General features: G+C 38.8%; 1 protein-coding gene and 1 non-coding gene across 3 annotated transcripts in view; one reads left to right on the top strand and one right to left on the bottom strand.

Annotated features, from left to right (window-relative positions):
- Positions 1 to 23,809, top strand: part of Ptprb (protein tyrosine phosphatase receptor type B) — a 121,587-nt gene that overhangs the window by 60,415 nt on the left and 37,363 nt on the right. For both annotated transcript variants that reach the window (XM_078053131.1, XM_078053132.1), the window contains 9 exons: positions 1,524 to 1,787; positions 2,331 to 2,594; positions 4,044 to 4,307; positions 6,649 to 6,918; positions 12,919 to 13,182; positions 14,622 to 14,885; positions 15,611 to 15,892; positions 21,578 to 21,856; positions 22,404 to 22,553. In XM_078053131.1, coding sequence (XP_077909257.1) covers positions 1,524 to 1,787; positions 2,331 to 2,594; positions 4,044 to 4,307; positions 6,649 to 6,918; positions 12,919 to 13,182; positions 14,622 to 14,885; positions 15,611 to 15,892; positions 21,578 to 21,856; positions 22,404 to 22,553 — 2,301 coding nt within the window. The remainder of the gene's footprint in view (positions 1 to 1,523; positions 1,788 to 2,330; positions 2,595 to 4,043; positions 4,308 to 6,648; positions 6,919 to 12,918; positions 13,183 to 14,621; positions 14,886 to 15,610; positions 15,893 to 21,577; positions 21,857 to 22,403; positions 22,554 to 23,809) is intronic.
- On the bottom strand, positions 12,701 to 12,836 carry LOC120888761 (small nucleolar RNA SNORA70). Its single transcript, XR_005732448.2, has one exon. It is a non-coding gene; the product is annotated as a small nucleolar RNA SNORA70 (small nucleolar RNA).

Below are 23,809 nucleotides of genomic sequence, written 5' to 3' on the forward strand. Positions count from 1 at the left end.
ATGTTAATGCAGTTTTTAAGTGTGAAAAGCATCATGAAAAAATATAGCTTAGATACCAAAATACTGAAGTTTCTGGATCATTTTATGATTTGGGGAAAAAATAGAATATTTGAACACAGTTTGGCATGTGGTCAAAGCAAAAATCCTTTAATGTATACCAAGCCACATACAGAGGTTTTACAGGCCTAGAGGACATGATAAAATTGGGACATAAGTTTAGTATGCTGGACCTAAGTTTATGCCTCTTTTCAATGCCCCTTCTCATGAATATTTATAATGTCTGGTTATAGCCAGATAGAAATGAATCTGTGATCTACTATTAAAGAAAAATTCAACTCCAAATGAAAAAATGAGAATATCCTTAATATCATGCTTTAAATACCATAGTGCCTTATTTACAGTGTTCCTAGTAATATGCATTTATCTATTCATTGATTGAGGGGAAAAACTATGTTTGCTTATGAATTTATTGTGGAGATTCAGATACACAGAATAGCATTAATTATAATTCTTGACTCAGAAAAACATGCATCAACTGTCATTATTTTTTTTTCTTTGTCATGGTTCTAGGAATTGAACCCACAGCCTTGTACATGCTAGGCAAGCACTCTACCCTTGAGCTACCTCCTCAGTCATGTTTATTTTTTTGGCATTTAGTTAATAATGTTTTATAATTTGAGATGTACATGAGAAACTACTACAAAAGTTGAAAGCTAGGACTTTGACAATGATCTGTATCAAATCATGTGGCTTCCACCCCATTAATCCATTCCAAGGTAACCAGTATCTTAACTCACATTTACATCTCACTTACTTCCATCTTATATAGTTTTATTGCATCTATATACAGTTCTAATTCTATGAGTTTTAAAATTTTAGTGTCTTTAACACTGTAAAATACAGTATGTAATCTTTTAGGGACTTAGATTTTTTCATGTATTATATTTATAAGATTCATTCATATTTTGTGTCTTGATGTTAAAGGCAAGAAAGCTACACCTTTGTGTTTTAAATTAAATAGAAGACATTAATCATGACATGTTTCACTGTGTATGCACAATAAATCATTATCCAATCTTATAAGTAGCATTTTGTATAGGCAAACAAGAGGATTAGAATGTGTTCATCAGGTTATGTTAAAAGATCCATTTAATCACCCCACTGGGCATAACAGTCTTTCCCCTTGAGATTCATAATCAAGAGGTCTAAGATTTTTCTTTTAAATGCATACAGTAAAAATCTAGTCACTTTATTTATTTTTTATTTTTTTTTAATTTTTTTTAAAGAGAGAGGGGAGAGAGAGAGAGAGAGAATTTTAATATTTATTTTTACTTTTTGGCAGACACAACATCTTTGTTGGTATGTGGTGCTGAGAATCGAACCCGCGCCGCACACATGCCAGGCGAGCGCGCTACCACTTGAGCCACATCTCCAGCCCCTAGTCACTTTATTTTATTGTCCCAAATTGATCTGATCAATTGCTTACTCAGAATCACTAAGTCTTTCGCTGTTCTCTGTTTCAGTGCCTGACAAGGTCCAAGGAGTCAGTGTTAGCAACTCGGCCAGGAGTGACTACCTAAAGGTATCCTGGGTGCATGCCACTGGAGACTTTGATCACTATGAAGTCACCATCAAAAACAAAAACAACTTCATTCAAACCAAGAGCATTCCCAAGTCGGAAAATGAGTGTATATTTGTTCAGCTAGTCCCTGGACGGTTGTACAGTGTCACCGTTAGTACAGTAAGCGGCCAATATGAAGCCAGCGAACAAGGGAATGGAAGAACAAGTACGTGAAAAATTTGCAAAATCATTTTTTTTTGATTGGACAGGAAGGTCACTGAGTAAATAATATATCTGAGCCTCGCATTTTCTCCACTTACTGATTAGTAAATTGCATTCCCACTGAGTCTTACTTGAAACTAACTTCATCCAGCCAAGTCATGGCCTATAATTACAGAATATTTATTGGTAGATAAAAGCAAGCATAGTGGAGGAGTAAGAAGGCCAAATGTTCCATTTTTCTTCCCTGTCCTCCTGCACTATGGCATTAAAATTCTAGACTTCATGTTTTATCTTATGATTGAGATCATAACTCATTTTATAATTATATTCTACCGACATGTAGCATTTAGGATTTATGTCAAGAAAAAAAATCACAATTTTAATAGTTGCTTCCAATTTTTCTTGTTTAATTATGCATGAAGTAGCTTGAGTGGTTTATTTGGGGAAGAGAGATGTTTGCCAGTTCCTTGAATGTGATTCATAAATTATTGTGTAGGTATACTCCAATCAGTCCCTTTCCTAAAGTATCTTCTCATTTTCTCCTTAGTCCCAGAGCCCGTTAAGGATCTAACACTGCGGAATAGGAGCACTGAGGACCTGCATGTGACTTGGTCACGAGCTGATGGGGACGTTGACCAGTATGAGATTCAATTGCTCTTCAATGACATGAAAGTATTTCCTCCTTTTCACCTAGTAAATACTGCAACCGAGTACAGGTTCACCTCCCTAACACCAGGGCGCCAGTATAAAATTCTCGTCTTGACGATAAGTGGGGATGTACAGCAGTCAGCCTTCATTGAAGGCCTAACAGGTAACTTAGATACTGTTCTTGAACCTGATTAGATATAGTGGTATATTTAACATACTGGGTATCCCAGGTATTTCGATGAACTTGGAGTGGTAGAAGGGAGATGGCAAGAGGGAGAAACTTATCTTGATAGTGACAATGACATTGTCCAAGCTGGATTAATAAAGTTGAAATGTGATATGGAGGAGGCTTTCAAAGAAGTAACATTGAATTGATAATCTAGCTGGTGTTTGTGAGATAGACAGATTATATTATATATTTTAATAAATAACTCTCTCTTGACTGTTACTTCTTTGGAACTCTTTTAGGACTGTTGCTATATTAGTTGATATTTATTGACAGTTGGCCATGAGCTAGACCCACAGCAAAGCACTTTGTATCTACATTTTGTTCAATCCTCACAACTCTATGGGAGGTTATTATTATCATCATTACAATTTTTCTTATAAGAAAACTGTAATTTACAAAGATTAATTAATTTGCCTATAGTCACACAGCTAGTAAATGAGTAAACCAAGACTTGGAGTAAGGCAGTCTAACCAGCCCCTTGCTACATTACTAATGTTCTTCATTTCCATTCATTAACCTTGACCTCCCTCTAAACTTTCCCCCATCAGCTTCAGGTCAAGCAGGAAAATCAGAGAAAAATGGCAAATTGATACTTTTTTGTCATGTCCTCTTTTTCAGTAGATGCCAAAACATAAATAGCATGACATTTGTTTTTATTTGTTTGTTTCCGTACTGGGAATAGAACCCAGATCTTCATGCATGCTAGATAAGGTTCTACCACTGAGCTCCACCCCCAGCCCTGCCTGAAAACTTTGGTTGACATTTTCCATAGTTCATTCTCTAAGTTATGACTCTTTAAAAAAAAAAAACTTTTTTATTTGTATAAAACTGAAAAGAATTTTACTATAAAAAATAATGATAGCATTTTGCAAATTTATCGCAAAGGGGTATCTCTATCTGAGGAAATAAGCATGCTGTGCTTTGAGAGATGCAGTGTTACAATTTGTACACCAAAATGAAAAATGAAATCAAATGAAATAGTTACCAAGGAATGCAGGTCAGGGGACCAGAGGGGAAGGGTCACGTATTATCCAAAAGAAAATAAAGGACAGCTGCATTGTGATGGCTCATTAATGTTCCAAGGGTGCCTCTCTTTCGGTAAACTTGAACGTTTCTGCAGACATTCAAGCAGCTTTTTCGGTAAAAAGGTTTTTGCATGACTACTATTGCTGTTCCCATGATCATCTTCTATAGTGGTCACGGTGTTGAGGACACAGTGGGTCCTAGTTCCCCAGGATACACTGTGGGAAACGCTGTTGGTCGATCTCCTCAGCGCACAACGTCCCCCTCCTTCCTCTCGGAACCTGGACACCCAGCACGTGCCTCACAACCATAGCTGCCTCCCTTGATGGCTCTTAAATTTCTTTTCTTTTCTTTTTTTAGTTCCTAGTGCTGTCAAAAATATTCATATCTCTCCCAATGGAGCAACAGATAGCCTGACGGTGACCTGGACCCCAGGTGGCGGAGATGTTGATTCCTACGTGGTGTCCACCTTCAGGCAGAATCAGAAGGTTGAGTCTCAGACCATCCCCAAGCACGTCTCTGAGCACACGTTCCACAGACTGGAGGCGGGGGAACAGTACCAGATTGTGATTGCCTCCATCAGCGGGTCGCTGAGGAACCAGATGGATGCACTTGGCCGGACAGGTGAGCTCCCTCCTGGAGGAGGGCCAGACTGTAGAACGCTCATGGTTCTCCATAAAGGGTCGGTGAAGGGGCTTGGCTGTTCACAAGTTGAAACTCCAGTTATAAAACCACCTAAGTTTGTATGCTTCACTATGGTTTCAAGAGCCTTTCTCATTTTTTCTTTGCATTTTTCTTTCTTAACAGAGATTTCCAAAACAAATCAAAGGTAATTGGAAGCCAAATCATTTGAATAATTTTTTATACTAGCTATATAATGTAAAAATTTTAACAAGTCTTCATAACTGCATTTTTCAAAATTTCAACCTTCTTTCAAAGTTCTTTAAGAAAAAAAATGTTCTTCTGCCATCTTCTTTACCCATGATAGCTAAAGAACAAGTATAATTTACATATAATTTACAAGTACAATTTACATAAGATGAGTGAATAATGGATCTCTTTATTTATCTTAATATCCTCATTTTATGTATTTTTAAACTAAAATAAGTTCCTGGAATATACTAGACATTTAAAATGATATCTAGTCACACTATAAGGGAGATCATTTATCTATCCTACAGATGAGGAGAGTAAGGCTCAGAAAGTTTATGAAGCATTACCAAGGATACATGTAATGACACCTAGAGCTACAAATCAAATCTAGGTCCCTCTGGCTCCATGCTCCCTCTACTTCGATGCAACACTTATTATGCTTTCCATTCTCAGGAGCACTTATTTTGTTCTGGGACCTGGGCTTTTATGCCATACCTTCCTCTGCCTCTAGTTCATATCTAGAGCTACACTCTCTACCTGTAACCTTGGTGCAAGCAAGGGATTATGTTAGAAAGTGGGGATTCAGTAGAAAGACAGAGCCACTAACCTCAAGAACCTTATAATCTAGTGAAGAAGACAGAGAGGTAAACAGGTGATTACTTGTTAGAGTCTGTAAACAAGTCGGGATGGCGCCTGGCATTTTGCCAGAGGGAGTGGTTTGTGAGGTGGTGCCAGCGAGCCATTAAGTGTGGAGATTCCTTATTGGTTGACTGCTGTATCTAGTTTATGTTAATTAAGATAAGCTGTGTGGAATGTATATATACCCCTCCTGTCCTACAATAAACAGCTCCCACTCCTGCTGTATCAATGTACACAAGTTACTCGTCACCCCCCCGGTTAGTTTGCTGCAGCCGGACTGCGGCAATTACTGTACAAATTATGGGGTGTTATGTGTTATGGGAACCAACAAGAAGAGTCAGTGAAGGCTTCTAGTAGGAAGTAATGTTTCAACCAAGATCAAGAGGTCTTCCAGCTCTTCCAGGTGAAGTTTAAATTGACTTAGTTACAGCAGAAAAAGCAAAGACCTGGGGGTGAGAGAAAGCATGGCACATTTGAGGACCCATATGCTACTCAGTATGCTAGAAATAAGAATGTGAGCCATGTAGCCAAGTAAGTAGATAGATCAAATCATGAGGAGTCTTGTATACCTAGTAAGGTGTTTTTAGAATTACAGAGAGCTATTCAAGGGCTATCAGCATGATAGTGCTGGGAGAATGAATCCATGGAAGTAACAAAGGAAGAGACAGTGGCAAGAAATGCTGTTGTCCTAAGAAGAAGAGAATAAATAAACTCAAGATATATGAGATATAGTACATAGAAATTTTAAGACTTATGTTTGATTCTCTGTACGAAGGTAAGAGTGACAAACTAAGTGCCTCACTTGAGCCAAGAGGTAGAAAAATAGGGAAATAAGAAAGTTGGGGAAGGGAGATGAGGAATTCAATTTGAGCATCATCAGTTTGGGAGTCATCAAATTTGAAAGTCATCATTATGTGAGTGACAATTCAAACCACGGGAATGAATTAAATCTTCTAAGGAGATTATTTAGAATGAAAAAAGAAATGAACCTAGAATGGGAAATATTATTAAAAATATTATTTTGCCCTGCACATCAGGAGCACAAATACTATCACCTTACTACTGCTTAAATCAGGCTGGAAGTTTTGACATGAGTTAATATTGGGAGTATAGTCTAAACATGACAGTTCGGCCATCCAAACTATTCATTGCGTGAAAATTTGTTCAGTATTCTTTTTGGAAACAGATATGCATATCACTCTGTGTGTTCTTCTGTGTCACTTTCACTAACCTTTCTACCTGTTGGAGAACCAAAATAGCTATTCAGACAATTCAGGCCAAGAAATGCTCGTTCCTCTTTACTCCCAGAGGACACACAGAAATAATCAATGTGACACAAATAAAGCAGAGGCATTGGTATTCTACCAGGAGACTTCAGAGAGTTTTTCTCAACTGATTACTTTATCCTAAGTGATATTACCTGAGTTTTCTTGCTTCTCTTGTTTCTTTGTAGTTCCAGCATCTGTCCAGGGACTAAGTGCAGACAATGCATACAGCAGTCATTCCTTAATAGTAAGTTGGCAAAAAGCTGCTGGTGTGGCAGAAAGATATGATGTCCTGCTTCTAAATGAAAATGAAATTCTTCTGAGTAACACATCAGAGCCAGCTACTGCCAAACAGCACAAATTTGAAGATCTGACACCAGGCAAGAAATATAAGATACAGATTCTAACCGTCAGCGGAGGCCTCTTTAGCAAGGAATCCCAAACTGAAGGCCAAACAGGTAATTAGTAGCATTTAATATATTTTACCATATATCTCCTTGCCTGCTATTGTATAAGATCATAATATAAGAGGGGTGAAGCTTCAGCCCACGGTAATCCAATTTGGATTTTTCATTAAAGCTGTCTCTATTAGTTTCCTATTGTTGCTATAATAAATTGCCACAAACTTAGTGGCTTAAAACAACACAAATTTATTATTTTATAGTTCTAGAGAGTTATAATCTGAAAACAGGAAAGAAATCAAGATGTCAGGTGTCAGTAGGGCTGTGTACCTTTAGACGGAGAATCTATGCCTTGCCAGCTTCTAGAGGCTGCCCACATTCATTGGCTCATGGTCCTTTCCATCAAGGGAATCATTCCAACCTCTATATCTGTTGTCACATGTCCTTCTCTGCTTTCCTGCCTCTTTCTTCCATCTTTTAAGAATTCTTGTGTCAGACCTGACACAAGGAACCACGGAGCAGAGACTATGGTTCTCTACCATTGCCTCCCCCTGCAGCTAACCACCTGTGGGTCTTTGCCACCACCAGGACTGAGAGCTGGTACCAGAGTTCCTGCCACTGTGTTTTCCTGCTGCCATCTCCCACCGCCAACTGCCAGCTATGGGCCTGAACTACTGTCCAAGAAGTAATAACAGATCTCAAATTATTCCAAAAAATCATAAAGGGAGGGAATTCTTCCAACTCCATTTTACAAGGCCAGTGTTACTCTGATATCAAAACCAGACAGGGACCCAAATAAATAAAAAAAAAAAAAGGAGAGAGAACTCTAGACCATTATCTCTAAAGAGCACAAATGCAAAAATTCTTGACAAAATACTAGCAAATCAAATACAACAGCATATCGTTAAGATCATTAATCATAAGAGGAATGTATCTCAGAGATGCAAGGATGGTTCATCATAGACATATCAACCATTATAATATACCAATCAACAAAATGGACAAAAATCTTTAGATAATCTCAACTGATGCAGAAAAAGCATTTGATACAAGTCAACATCCCTTTATGATAAAATTCTGAACAAATTAACTGTAGAAGGAACATATTTCAACATAATATCTATAATATAACAAATCCTTACCCAACATCATAGTGAATGGGGGAGAAGCTGAAACCTTTTTTCTAAGATCTGGAAAAAAGCAAGGATGTCCACTTTTCCAGTGTTAGTCAACACAGTACTGAAAGTCTTAGAGTAATTGGACAAAAGAAAGAAATAAAACACAAACAAATAGGAAGGGAGTAAGACAAATTATCCTGTTTGCAGATGATATGTTCTATCTATAGAAAAACCTAAAAACTCTATCAAAAGACTATTAGATCAGATAAATTTTTTTTCATTTTTTTTATTGATTGTTCAAAACATTACAGAGCTCATGATATATCATCTTTCATACATTTGACTCAATTGGGTTTTGAACTCCCCAAATACATAATGCAGACTCACTTCTGTTACATACTCACATTTTTACATAATGGCATATTAGTGTCTGTTGTATTCTGCTACCTTTCCTATCCACTACTATCCCCCCTCCCCTCCCCTCCCCTCCCATCTTCCCTCTCTACCTCCTCTGCTGTTGTTCAATTCTCTCCCCTTTTTCCCCCTCCCCCTTGCCCCTCATAACCTCTTATAATTTTGTGTATCACTGAAGGTCTCCTACCATTTCCATATGTTTTCTCTTCTCTCTTCCTTTCTCTCCCCCCATTCGTCTTAGTTTACTGTTAGTCTTTTCCTCATGCTCTTCCTTCCTGTTCTATTCTTAGTGGCTCTCTTTATATCAAAGAAGACATTTGACATTTGTTTTTTAGGGCTTGGCTAGCTTCACTTAGCATAATCTGCTCTAATGCCATCCATTTCCCTGCAAATTCTATGATTTTGTCGTTTCTTAGTGCTGCATAATACTCCATTGTGTATAGCTGCCACAATTTTTTTATCCACTCATCTATTGAAGGGCATCTAGGTTGGTTCCACAGTCTAGCTATTGTGAATTGTGCTGCTATAATCATTTGATGTGGCCGTATCCGTATAGTGCGCTCTTTTAAGGTCCTCAGGGAATAGTCCAAGAAGGGCAATAGATGGGTCAAATGGTGGATCCATTCCCAGCTTTCCCAGGAATCTCCATACTGCTTTCCAAATTGGCCTCACCATTTTGCAGTCCCACCAGCAGTGTACAAGTATGCCCTTTTCCCCACATCCTCGCCAACACTTATTGTTGTTTGACTTCATAATGGCTGCCAATCTTACAGGAGTGAAATGGTATCTTAGGGTGGTTTTGATTTGCATTTCTCTGATTGCTAGAGATGGTGAGCATTTTCTCATGTGCTTGCGGATTGATTGTATGTCCTCCTCTGAGAAGTGTCTGTTCAGGTCCTTGGCCCATTTGTTGATTGGATTATTTGTTATCTTATTGTTTAATTTTTTGAGTTCTTTGTACATTCTGGATATTAGGGCTCTATCTGAGGTGTGAGGGGTAAAAATTTGTTCCCAGGATGTAGGCTCTCTATTTACCTCTTTTACTGTTTCTCTTGCTGAGAAAAAACTTTTTAGTTTAAGTAGGTCCCATTTGTTTATTCTTGTTATTAACTCTTGGGCTACGGGCGTTCTATTAAGGAATTTGGAGCCCGACCCCAAAATATGTAGATCGTAGCCAACTTTTCCTACTATCAGACGCAGTGTCTCTGTTTTGATATCTAGCTCCTTGATCCATTTTGAGTTAACTTTTGTGGCTGGCGAGAGAAAGGGATTCAATTTCATTTTGTTGCATATGGATTTCCAATTTTCCCAACACCATTTGTTGAAGATGCTATCCTTCCTCCATTGCATGTTTTTAGCCCCTTTATCAAATATAAGATAGTTGTAACTTTGTGGATTAGTCTCTGTGTCCTCTATTCTGTACCATTGGTCCACCTGCCTGTTTTGGTACCAGTACCATGCTGTTTTTGTTACTATTGCTTTGTAGTACAGTTTGAGCTCTGGTATCGCTATACCTCCAGATTCACACTTCCTGCTTAGAATTGCTTTTGCTATTCTGGGTCTTTTGTTTTTCCATATGAATTTCATGATTGCTTTATCTATTTCTACAAGAAATGCCTTTGGGATTCTGATTGGCATCGCATTAAACCTGTAGAGAACTTTGGGTAATATCGCCATTTTGATGATGTTAGTTCTGCCTATCCATGAACAGGGTACATTTTTCCATCTTCTGAGATCTTCTTCTATCTCTCTCTTTAGGGTTCTGTAGTTTTCATTGTATAAATCTTTCACCTCTTTTGTTAGGTTTATTCCCAAGTATCTTATTTTCTTTGAGGATATTGTGAATGGAGTGGTTTTCCTTATTTCCATTTCAGAGGTTTTGTTGCTGATATACAGGAATGCCTTTGATTTGTGCGTGTTGATTTTATTAGATCAGATAAATTTGATGAAGTTATAGAATATAGACTCAACATAAAAAATAATAGCATTTTTGAGCACGAATAATGAAATTGCTGAGAAAGAAATCATAAAATGGAATCCCATTAACAATTGCTGCAAACAAAATATAATGACTAGAAATAGATATACTCAAGGAAACGAAAGACTTCTACAACAAAAAGTATAAAACTCTGATGAAAGAAATTGATGAAGACACACACACACACAAAATGGAGAGACCTCCCCACAGCCAAAATCTAGAGAAAATAAACAAAGCTGGAAGTATCACACTACCTGACACCAAAATATACAACAAAGCTGTATGGGACTGGCCTAAAAACAGACACAGAAGAGAGAACCTGGAAATATCCCCCATGCATTTTTAGCCAATTGATTCTCAACAGAGGCACCAAAATCCTACATTGGAGAAAGGACAGACTCTTTAACAAATGGTATTCAGAAAACTGGATATTCACATGCAGAAGATTGAAACTTGACCCCTATCTCTCATCCTATACAAAAAATGAACTTGAAATGAATTGAAGACCTGAATGTAATACTGGAAATTATAATATACCAGTAGATGAGTAAGAACATTTCAAGACAATAGTATAATAAACAATATTTTAAATAAGACCCAAAAGCTCAGGAAACAAATGCTAACATAATAAAGTATATGTATGAAGACATGAATTGGTGTGAATATACTGTGTATACAACCAGAGATATAAAAAATTGTAAAAGAAAAAGAATTTAGTTTTCATTATTATAAAATGTGAACAATGATTAGGAATTCTAAAAAAAAGAAAAAGAAAGAAAGAAAGAAACTAAAATGCTTCTGCAGAGACACAATCACCAGGGTGAAGAGATAACCTAAAGAAAGGAGAAAATATGGGCTGGGGATAAAACTCAGGTTGGTACAGTGCTTGCCTTGCATGCACAAAGCCCTGCATTCAATCCCCAGCACCATACAGAAAAAGAAAAAAGAAAGAAAGAAAAGACAAGACAGAAAGGGGAAAATGTTATTTGCATGAAATTCATCTGACAAAGGATTAATATTCAGAATATTGAAAGAACTTAAAAAACTCAATAACAAAAACAATTTAAAAATAGACACAGGATATGAATGGACACTTCCCAAAAGAAGAAATTCAAATGGCCAATAAATTTAGGGGGGAAAAAGTTTGATTTCATTAGCCATCAAGGAAATGCAAGTCAAACTCACAATGAGATATCATGTCACTCTGGTTAGAGTGGCTATTATCAAAAAGACAAGAAGTAGCTAATGTTAGCAAGGGTGTGGAGAAAAGGAAACTCTTACTCTTGGTGCAAGTGTAACCAGTACAGCCACTATGAGGAACAATATGAGCTTTTAAGGGGTTGGAATAAGGAGAGGGGAAAACAAAAAGAACTGGACAAAGGAGAACTCAAGCAAAATCAAGACAGATGCCCTTTTCTGTTTACATCCACATCTCAAGACTCAGGCCAACCCAGAAGTGAGTACTTTCTAGCAGCACTGGACCACCTTACCACCAAGTGCCACCAAAGTCCAAAGGTGTGGCAGAGTCCCAATATAAACCATTTTTTAAAAGTGGCTTTGACTTTTCCTGTTGTTTTTCTTTCCCATATTCCTAAGTCTGATTTCTCTTTCCATTTGTTTTTCCTTTCTTTTCCATTTTCTTCTCTCTTCCTCTCAATAACCATATCTTAGCCTTTGTGGAGACTCAAAGACAGTCTTTTGATCTCTAATCTAGTTCTCAGTGTTAGAAAAACATTTAGTCAGCCACATCAAATTATTTTAATTCTCAAAAATATCTGTGAAGATAATTTCCCATTTCTGTTTTGTTTTGATTTCTTTTGTTGTTGTTCTCTTGTGGCTTTGGTTTTTTTTTTTTTTAATTAATAGCTTTAGCATCAGTAATTCAGACTTCAGGTTTCTTTGCTTTAGGCCTCCATGAAGTCAGTTATTTTGTTGTTATTTAGTAGTATTTATTGGTGGAAATGATGAAGGAGGGAGTATCACATTAGAAGGCCTCACAATTGCAGAGCCCACCACTTGTCCAGGGAACACAGGGAACAAGCTGCTTCTCAGCCACCATGTCTTCAGATTCATCCTCATTAAACTTAGGGAAGTTCCACTTCTTTGAGCTGTCGGTCTTGTGGTGGCCAGGAAACTTGAACTTGGCGCACTGCATAGGGGCTCAGTCACATGCTACTTGTTGTGTAGCCTGGTATGGATGGACATGATGATTTTCCCAATGTGAACCCTGAATGCCATGCCCTGGAACTTCCCAAAGGGACTCCACATACTATCTGGGGCCTTGGTTGGGAACAGTTCTGGATCAAAGACATGAATGTCCACTGGAAAGGGCTATCATCAGGGTCCGTAAGGGCAACCTGTATAAACAGCAGACTGTGTACTCTACTGACGAGGTTGCTATTAACAGCCATTGTAAGTCAACATATTTTAAAGGCAGATACCACCTGGCTTGGGTTGAGTTGCACCCACCCATTGTTAATCCTGAGTGGACCATGTCAGGGACATGCCAAAATTTAGTCTCATTCTGTCGCTTCTTGACTTTTCCAGTCCCGGCAGCTGTCACCAACCTGAGGATCACAGAAAACTCCACTAGACACCTGTCCTTCAGTTGGACCGCCTCAGAGGGGGAGTTCAACTGGTATAACATCTTTCTGTACAACCCGGATCGAACTCTTCAGGAGAGAGCCCAAGTAGACCCACAAATCCAGAGCTTCTCTTTCCAGAACTTGCTACAAGGCCGAATGTACAAAATGGTGATCGTAACTCACAGTGGGGAGCTGTCTAATGAGTCTTTCATTTTTGGAAGAACAGGTAAGACCCAGACCCAAGCAGTAGTAAATAGCAAGAAACTTCTCCCAATGCTCACTGCCTCTTCCTTGATTTGTCCTTAGTTCCCTGTTCTATCCAGGTAATAACGTTGTATAATTCTGTGACCTTCAGGATATTTGACCCTAAATCAGGCCTTTGATGATAGATAAATAATTTGTGGACTGTTTTTTCCACTGGCTTCTGGTTTATTTATTTATTGCTTCCACTTATTTTCCTCCTAGTGCTTGATGAAAAATGAATATGGCTTCTCTTCTTGCCAGCAAACTGTGCACGAGGGTTGTAATCCAACATGGCTCTATTCAATTCGTGTCCTTCAGCTTCCTACAAAAAACACAAGGCAGAGGGCAGGTCCAGAGAAGGGCAACCACAATTGAACAAGCAATGATTACTTTGATTGGAAGCATAGCACTAAATGAAATAAAAACAGGATTCCAAGACTGAGAGGAAAAATGGAGTCTCCTGTTTTTCTAGATAAGGCCCCTGACCTCTGAAAACTCTGCACAAGGGAGAGAAGAGGGGGCAGGGACAGCAGATTTTAAAGGGGAAGGACATTGGAACATCTTAAATTCTTTGAAAGAAGTGAATACTGTTGTGACAGTGACTTGGCAGGACAAGACAATACTTTAAACAGAGAAGGCATCTTAACTGAGCCCCAAAGATGAAAAGAGTCTCCTGAAAAACATATCCCAAAGGCACCCAAGAGTGGGCCACTAAAGGGAATGAAAAAGAGCAGTGGTGAGCTTAGAGGACAAATAGAATTGCCTGCATGTTACCATTTCCAGGGCAACCTGCCCTCTGCACATTGTCCCTTGCCTGCTCATTGATGTTTGAAGCTCCTCCAACAGGGGCATCGTTTTTTACTGACCAAAGAACAACAAAGCTTAAATATGCATGGAGCAGGTGGCAGGTGCCTGACTTATACAATAGTAGAAGTGACAGTTAACATTTCTTTTCTTAAGTGAGGTTGTACCAGTGCAGATTTTGATAACAAAGAGAGTAGAAAACTAAAGGCAGATGGAGAGGAAGTAAAGAGACTCAGAAAGGGGTTATTGAGTATTTGCTTCCATTTAGATGGCTCAGAATAGAAGGAGCTAGAACCATTAATGAACATTTTTCTGGGCCTTTTATAACCTAAGTGACAAACTACTGGGTTAAGTATTAATAATTTATAAACATTTCATTTTACCTGTTTATTAGGATGCTTGTGGCAACCATATGGAAACCACCACCTGTTTTGTTTTAATTTGCACCACATCTACAGCCCACATGCCCCATAGCATAAGTGACCCCAAAATGTAACTAAGAACTGACTCTACAATGCGTTCTTACTCACCTACCTGACCAGCGTAGCTCGTGTTCTTACCTGTGGACCAAATACTTTACTTTTCTTTTATTCACAGTAAACTTTTCTTCTATTTAAGTCCCAGCCCCTGTGAGTCATCTCAAAGGATCCAATCGGAACATGACAGATAGTCTTTGGTTCAGCTGGAGTCCAGCTCCTGGGGACCTCGACTTTTATGAACTGATTCTCTACAATCCCAATGGCACAAAAAAGGAAAACTGGAAAGACAAGGACCTGACAGAGAGGCGTTTTCAGGGTCTTGTCCCTGGAAGGAAGTACACACTGTGTGTGATAACTCACAGTGGAGATCTCAGCAATAAGGTCACAGGGGAGGGCAGAACAGGTAAGAAGCCCAGTCACCAATTGCCAAGTGTTGGTGAGAAGCAGCTTCCTAATACACATTTTAACTATGTCTTTAATGATAAATAAAATCGATGATGCGCCATGTACTAGTTCCTGAAATGCAAAAGGCACTAGGGTACAATGAATAATAGATACATTCTTTGGTCAAAAAGAACTAGATCCTTAGCTTTGCACTGCCACTTAATCTCTATGAAGCCAGATGGGTCACTGAGCATTCAGTTTTCACATCTGTAAAATGGAGATAATGATAAAATCATCATTGTGTTGCTATGGCCAGTGCTTCCTCAAGTTTTTATGTCTTGAGCACACCTAGATAATATCTGTATGCTACCTGGGGTCAATCAACAAGGCGATCTAAAACTGGACATAATTATCTATGAACCTCAGCCATGCCACCCAAAATATAATGGAATCAATATCCTGACACACTTGTAACCTATTCAGGGAATATTTATGCTCTATATGACCTTGGTAAGGAAGCTTGTTATGAATATTAAAGAAAAGGTACATAAAACATTTGAGGACATTGTCTTATACATAATAAATACTATAAATGAAAGCTCCTACTATGTCATCATCGTTATCAGTGATCGTATTTGTATATGTTATGGCACAGATGTGATTATGTGACCTTTCAGTGATCGTATTTGTATATGTTATGGCACAGATGTGATTATGTGACCTTTCACTTTCTCCTACATACAGCCCCAAGTCCTCCCAGTCTTTTGTCATTTGCTGATGTTGCAAACACATCTTTGGCCATCACCTGGAAGGGACCCCCAGACTGGACAGACTACAATGACTTTGAGCTACAATGGCTCCCCAGAGATGCACTCACTGTCTTCAACCCCTACAGCAACAGAAAATCAGAAGGACGCATTGTGTATGGTCTTCGTCCAGGGAGATCCTATCAGTTCAGCGTCAAGACTGTCAGTGGAGATTCCTGGAAAACCTACAGCAAACCAATTTCTGGATCTGTGAGAACAAGTATGACATGTTTTTCTTTCTTGAATTTTGGAGGGAGTGAGAGGAAGGATATATTCAACATCTTATCCCAACCGGGCTTGGTTTGAATATAGTTTTTTGTATGAGATTGATTGGATTTGAATTCAGGTAGAAGTCTCTCCATGCATTTCTTCATTCATTCAACATTGGAATTTAATATGAAGAATTTATTTGTACCCTCATGGAGCTTGGGTAGGAGATATTATAATTGAACAGATAATTATTCTTTGATTGTGATAAGGGAAGTAAATGACACTTTATAAAAATGTGTATTAGGAGCATCTGAGCCAATACAGGAGATCGTCCTAGAAGAAGAAAATCCAAATTGAAAATAAAGAGAGAACAAGATTTATCAGGTGAAAGTGGGGAAAGAAGTGAAGAATATTGCAGATAAGGAGAATAAAATATTGCAAGTCAGGGAGGAGAGGGAAAGTCTGCTAATAAAAAAGCACAAAGTAGTTGGCCAGAGAATGAAAGGTGAGCATAAAGAGAATCCGATCATAAAATGTCTTGTATGCTGTGCTAACAGCTTTGAACTTTATTCTGAACCAATTGGAGCCTCTCAGATCTACAGAAATAGTATAATCATATTTACACTTTAGTAAGTCACTTGGGGTACATTGCAGAGAACAGATTGAAAGGGGAAAACTAGCAGCAAATAAATCAGTTAATACCCAGAAAATGTAATTTCCTAGATCAATTATTGGTTGTTAAAATATGTAGTTGAAAATCAGAAATTTAAGCAAGAGTTTTTTCATTTATTCAATAAATATTAAAACTATGACAGGTATAACTTGTGCTCAATTTTGTATCAAAGAGCAGTTTGGGATCAGATAATTTTGTGTGAAAAAGAACTAAGAGTTCTGGTTCATAGCAAGCTCAGGATGCGTTTTCAGTGGCTTATTTTAGATGGTGTCAATTGAATCTGTTAAGCAGAACACCACACACTTGGTTACCAAATCCAGAATAGGACTCAATACTCTTGCCCCTTGCATCTTGGTATTGGAGTCACCAAGTGAAACCCAGTGTAATCAAGCACTGGGTAGAACAAAGCTTTACTCACATAGAGAAGAGAAGAGACCAGACAAGATCAGATTCAACAGCATGCGTCAGCCCCCGGTCAGTGGGTCTCTCCAGATACTGTTGCTGGGCGAGTGGCAAAACACACCCCTCAGAGGCAGTAGAAGTGTTCTGACCCCCTCCTCAGAGGACAGATATAGATAGTCTTGGTGTGGCCTGGGTACTCTGTGATGCAGAACAAAAGAACATATTTTGAGCATGCAAATGGGAAAGAAGTTCTCACACAGAGTGATCAGCCCAGTACAAGCCATGGGGCTCTTGATCTCTTGTGAGGGAAATGTTCTAGCACAAGGTTCATTTTTACATAGCCAAGTGGGGCAGCCAATGATTGCACACATAAGACCACCTTTCCCAACAGCTTCCTGGCTGCTCAGTTTAAGAGCTCATGCAATGCCAGTAGAGATAGGACTTGTATGTCACATCTGGACTATTATATCCCCATCCTGTATGCTAGAATTTAAGAGCAGTATTTGTAAATGGGGCATGCTCCAGAGGAGAACAACCAGCCCAAAGAGGCACTCAACTCTGTGTTTTATGAGTAACAAATAAAATCATATATTTATTTATCTAGGATTGTATTAAAATTGGATAGGGCTGTGGGTAATACAAATCCTAAAATAACAGAAGCTTAAACAAAGTAAAAGTTTATGGTTTATAGTTCTTATATAAAACCATTTCATGAGTTGAGAGTGTGACTCAGAGCTAGAACATTTGCCTAGCGTGCACAAGGGGTTCCATCCCCAGTGCCTCAAGAGAAAAAAATCATTCCAGTTCTCTCTTTCTCACAAATATGCTCTAGCTATGATGAACAATTTGCAGTTATTATCTTTGATTATTCTTATCTTTGCTTTTCTATAGGTAACATGTTTTTCTCCTTTGGCTTCTTTCAGGAGGTTATCATTGCTTTTCTGTAGTGTGAAAAATATGCTTACGTGTGTATTTTGGACATTCATCCTATTTGGTGTTCTCTGAGCTTCCAGGATCTCTGGCTTGGTGTCCAATATTAATTTGTGGCAAATTCTTAGTCACTCTTGTTTCTCCTTCTGGTATTCCCATCATGCCTGTTTTATGCCTTTTATATTTGTTCCATGGTCCTTGAATGTTCTGCTCTGTTTTTTTTTTCAGTCTTGTTTTTGTTGTTGTTGTTGTTGTTGTTTTGTCAGTTTTGCGGGTCTCTATTGTAGTTTTGGGGACAGCAGTTTGTCCTGTGTCCTCAAGTTCAGAGACTCTTTCCTCAGCCATGCCCAGTCTACTAATAATTCCATCAAAGTATTCTTATTACAGTGTTTTGATCTCTAGCATTTCTTTTCGGTTCTTAGAATGTCCACTTTGTATCACCCGTCTGTTCTATTGTGTTGTCTACCTCATCCATTAGAGCCTTATCACAAGCATTCTTGTTTTAAATTCCTGGGCAGATCGTTCCCACATTCCTGTCATATCCTCTTCTGGTTCCAGATGCTTCTTCATTCTTTTCAAACTATGTGTTTTGCCTGTTAATATGCTTTGTAAATTTTTTTATAACCAAACATGATGTACTAGGTAAGAGGAATAGCTGTGATAGGCCTTTAGTGATGTGGCAAGGTGGGGAGGGAGCTTTGCATGGTGACTACATGAGCACATCTTATTCCTTTAGAGAGCTGGTACCTATGGACTGTGTGTGCATCACACAAGGGGATTTTTCTCCCATTTTCATTGTGGGAACCTGGTTAAGTTCCTAGAGCTAAAATTCACAAACGTGTGGGGGCTCCCACATTTGGGTCATCCTGCGGTTTCTAGCTCTCAAACATACCCACACTCAGCCTCCAGCAATTCTTCTGTTATAGCTCTGATTTTCCTACCTGAACACCAATTCCTAGATTGGTCCTCAGCTCATGAGTGCTTTAGTGAACCCTAACTTCCATATTCACTTCCATATTCACTTCTCTGTCTCTGTAGTGTTTGGGGACAGCAGTTTGCCCTGTGTCCTCACTTCTCTTACAGATCCAAGAAGATTTGCCAATTTTGTGTCTAATCAGCTTTTTATTTGTTGAGATAGAGTGGCAGCTTCCAAGCTCTATTCATGCAGAACCAGAAACCAGAGCAGTGCCTATTTCTTAGTGAAAAGGGATGTGACTTGAGTCTTGGAAGACAGGGAGGATTTAGAGGTCAAGGGGAGAGAGAAGAAATTAAAGGAAAAGGTTGAAGTAGATTCCCATGATATTCTTTCTGCAGATTATCAGAATTATGGATTTGGCAGGATGCCTTGAAAGATTTTCTCCAGTCTATCTGAAGAGAAAGGTGTCATTGGGACTCAGCTGTGACTTATTTTGAAGGGAGTTCAGCAGATCAACAAGCAGTTAGTGTTTTGAAAGACACAATTATTGCCTGCCTCAAGACCCAGTTCTTCCTCTATACCAAAAAAAAATCTTTGTTAGTTTTTTCTTAAAGTCATCTTCATCTAAATCTTTGTGACTTAGTGACATTTGTAGACCTTGATATGAAACAAGAATTAATTTGGTGTCACACATGATGGATGAGTCAAAGCTGTGATTGTTTAGCACAAGAATTTCCGTAGCAAAATATGTGTCAAGAGAAGGTGTGTTGCATTACAAAGCAGAGTATCAGGTATTACCATTGTAAGGGACTACTTAGTCTACACATAGTTCCTAAAATTCATCTATGTAACGAGTCCTTCATGAGTTGAAAGAATGACCTATGCCACAAGCAACGCCAGGGTCACAGGCTATGCATGCGCTCAGAAGCCCATGCTTAGAGAGGCCCTGTACTTGCCTTAATTCTTTGATGTCAATGGCTTAAAATTCTTAACTTTTTAACATTGGGCAATGCATTTTCATTTGGCACTGGACCGTGAAAATTATATAGCTAGTCTTCTCTACAAGATCTTTAAGAGGATATATAAATATAGTTTGGGGAGGTGGAGGAAGGGAAAAGTAAAGAAAGGATGAAATTTTGTAAGAGGGACCATAAAAACCCAACAATAAAGTGGAATTGGTTTTTCCCATTCAGTGTTCACAAGGGCCATCAAAACTGCCTTTTGCCTTATTTTTCGACTCTCTTCCTACAACATACAGTGTTTCTGTGAGCTTATTTGATAGGTTGATCTCACTGATTATTGCCATCTGAGCACTTATTGTATTTTGTGCTGTGGCCAATAGTTTACCCTTGAAATTTACTCTTTATCAAGGCTTTCAACTCCTGGAGTGAAATAGAGTGGCATAGACCTAGTTTTCAAGTTCTAGTCCCAGAGTCTGAGAGTTCCTGAGAAATTCCTGGAAAAAGAGGATATGCAAGCGGGCAGGCGGGGGGGGGGGGGGGGGGGGGTTGATCCCATTCTGGCTTGGCATTTCTGAGCCCTGAAAGCACGCACAACACAGGATCACAGCTCTTCTGATTTTAGGTATTGGGGGTCTGAGAACTTTTCTTGTTTAAATGACTCAGTTACTATAATTAAAATTCATAAACTACTCATCTCAACTGTCCAATTTAGCTTCATAGCATGTTATTAGAGATGGTAGACATGCAGCTAACTGGGGGCGGTCTCAGAGTTTGGTTACTAACTTGAACAGTCTCATAAGAGCTTTTCTTTCAGACTGAATCTTTTACTCATTGCTGTGTCATTCACAATAACAATAGATCAGCTACCATCTATTGAGTTGCTGCTATGTGTCAGCTACTGTGTTAAGCAGAAGAACACTGGATGGTGATAAACACAGGGGGATAGAACAGCATGACATGGACATACATGGGAAGCCACCACACTTTCAGTGCCTGAAGCTTGTCATGTCAGCAGAGAGGGGCAGGCAAAGAATGGAGGAGAGAGACAGAAGACAGGGTCTAAGGGATAAAAAATTGATAATGTCATTTCCTAATTCCATCATTATTAGATCTTACATTTATTAAGTAATTACTATGCCAACCACTGTTCTAGGTGACCAGTCATGTCCACCATTGAGAATCATTATAATAACCACAAGAGGCAGATATTCTTAATTTCCTCATTTTACAGATGGAACATAGGGAGGTAAAGTAATTTGCTCAAGAGTACAGCACTGGTAAATAGAATTTGTATTCAGGCTGACCAAGTCACCCTTTTAACCTCAAAACTTCTCTTCCTCGCCTTCTACCTGATTTCTGCCACGTGATTTCCGTGTTTCTGTGTACATTTGTGTTCCCAGTCATGTATTATTTGATGATTTTCTAATGGGACAGCATTTTAATTTTCAATATTTTTTTCAAAGTGAGATCTGGCAGGCAAAAATTCTCTTGAAGACCCATAGAATTTTTTTTTTTCCCTCAAAACACCATCCAAATAAATGATGAAAACTATGTGTTGATGGGCTGGGGTTGTGGCTCAGCGGTACAGTGCTTGCCTAGCGCATGTGAGGCCCTGGGTTTGGTCTTCAGCACCATATAAAAATGAATAAATAAAATAAAGGGATTGTGTTCAACTACAACTGAAAAATAAATATTAAAAAGAAAACAAAACCCTATGTGTTGAACTCTCAGAACTAGTTGGACCTAGAGGAGCTGAAAACCAAAATAATCTTCCCCAGTGCTGAAATGCGTCTCTTTCCCTGTCTCCTTTAGAGCCAGACAAAATACAAAACCTGCACTGCCGGCCCCAGAACTCGACAGCCATTGCCTGCTCTTGGATTCCTCCCGATTCTGACTTCGATGGGTATAGTATTGAATGCCGCAAAATGGACACCCAAGAAATTGAGTTTTCCCGAAAGCTGGAGAAAGAAAAATCTCTGCTCAACATCATGATGCTGGTACCCCATAAGAGGTACCTGGTGTCCATCAAGGTGCAATCAGCCGGTGTGACCAGCGAGGTGGTTGAAGACAGCACCATCACAATGATAGACCGTAAGTGTCCCTGGAGCTGTGGGTGGGGCCTCCTGTCACACAGGACAAGGGGCTTTGCACCTTACTCCATCATATCCAGTCCACTATTCACTTGCACACGGTTCCCTTACACATAAACTTGTCACTTGGAGAAGAGGACCCAAAAGGCTCCAGAAAATGGAAACATTTTTCTGGGTAAAATACCCTAACAACAAACAAGTGAAATGATCTTAAAAGTACCTGAATGAGTTAGTATCTAAATACATCACTTTGCCTGATACAGTTAGAGCTATAATGGAGCTTGGAAGCAATTTGATGCTTACAACTTCAGGAAATCCTGCTGAGGAGCTGCCTCTTTCATTATATTTAATTTGCCACTGGAAAATCACTTCCTCTGCCTGCTTGCCTTCAGGAAAGGAGAATTTCTTGACTGCAAGTTTGAAACACACACACACTGTGTCACACGCTGAGTCTGATGTGAGTGAGCGGAGTCCATTTCACTGACTTGGGGAGTTGATGAGAGCAGCATTGTGACCCCTCTTGGTTCCTTCCCCACCTCTTTTTCCAGGTCCTCCTCCTCCACCCCCACATGTTCGTGTGAATGAGAAGGATGTGCTAATTAGCAAATCTTCCATCAACTTTACTGTCAACTGCAGCTGGTTCAGTGACACCAACGGAGCTGTGAAATACTTCACAGTGGTGGTGAGAGAGGCTGATGGTAAGTTAATGTGAGTTAACTAATTCTACTGTTAGATGGAGAATTGCTTTCTCAAAGGTCATGTGGGGGCTCCTTCCATCACAAGTTTTTTAAGAGTAGAAAAGTTAATTTTGATATCATTCTGCTCTGTCTCTGCTGGATACAGGGAGTTGTAACAAAAAAAAAACTGCTCCAAAACTCTTGTGGCAATAAAGCCAATTACCTTTGGGCCTAGTGATTAAATAGGAAGATAATAATCATAACCATAACCATCATTAATTGAGCCCTTACTATTTACCAGGCACTATTGGAGGTGCATGGTGTGTATCAACACACTCAGTCCTCTCACAACTTATCAATCTTGATTGTTACTCTCTTGTTCTACCATTAAATAGCAATGTGTCTCAATTCTTTGCCCTTCTCTGACTCAAATACCACAACCAACTATATACTCCCAAGTCACCCACCAACTCACAAAAATATCCAAAAGCTTGAAAGAGGCAAAAGGTGTTCATGAGAAGCATTCCTTCTTTACTGAATTTAGAATGGTATGACTCATTCTCTAGTTTCCTGAATTATTCAGTGGCTACCTAATTCCTAAAGTCAGGATAAATACTAGGTAAAAGTTATCACAACGTTCCATATAACCACTGAGTGTGGCCATAGCTTATTATATCAGCATTTGTCAAACTACAGGTAGGAGAGTTATAGTGGGGTATGTATTTGCCATTGAGGTCCAATGTGTTATTTCTCCAAAAGAGATGCTTGTGCCTAGAATGATATTAATATATATTACTTCCATAATATTTTTTTTCAAAAGTGTTTAAGGTGTTGCACATGAATTTCTTAAGACTGTCAGGGGACAATTTTGACCCATTTGTAGGTAAGGAGAGAACTTTAAACCTAACAAACACTGGAGCAATTTCTAGGCTAAATGGTATTTTGGTCTCACTGGGTCCCTAACAGTCTGTGTGCTTTTACATTTAATTTAATTGTACTAAAGTTGGTTATGCATAATTGATTAAATAATTTCAAGGGTCAGTAGTGCATCCCAAATTTTCTCACACCTCATAATTGAAGATGAATTTGTGAACTGTGGAAAGACTTAAAATTTAATTAGGCTGCAGTGAAGATAATGTTTTACTACATGAATATAAGAAGGTGACCAAAAAGAAGTCACACTAACAGCAGCTTTGGGTTCTGCAGCCAGAAAGATGGGTTTCCATTACTGGTGTCCATGGAGATGGGTTGTGATCCCTTGTGATCCTTAAAATAAT

This window comes from Ictidomys tridecemlineatus, chromosome 6 (genome assembly GCF_052094955.1).
Source record: "Ictidomys tridecemlineatus isolate mIctTri1 chromosome 6, mIctTri1.hap1, whole genome shotgun sequence".
NCBI lineage: Eukaryota > Metazoa > Chordata > Mammalia > Rodentia > Sciuridae > Ictidomys > Ictidomys tridecemlineatus.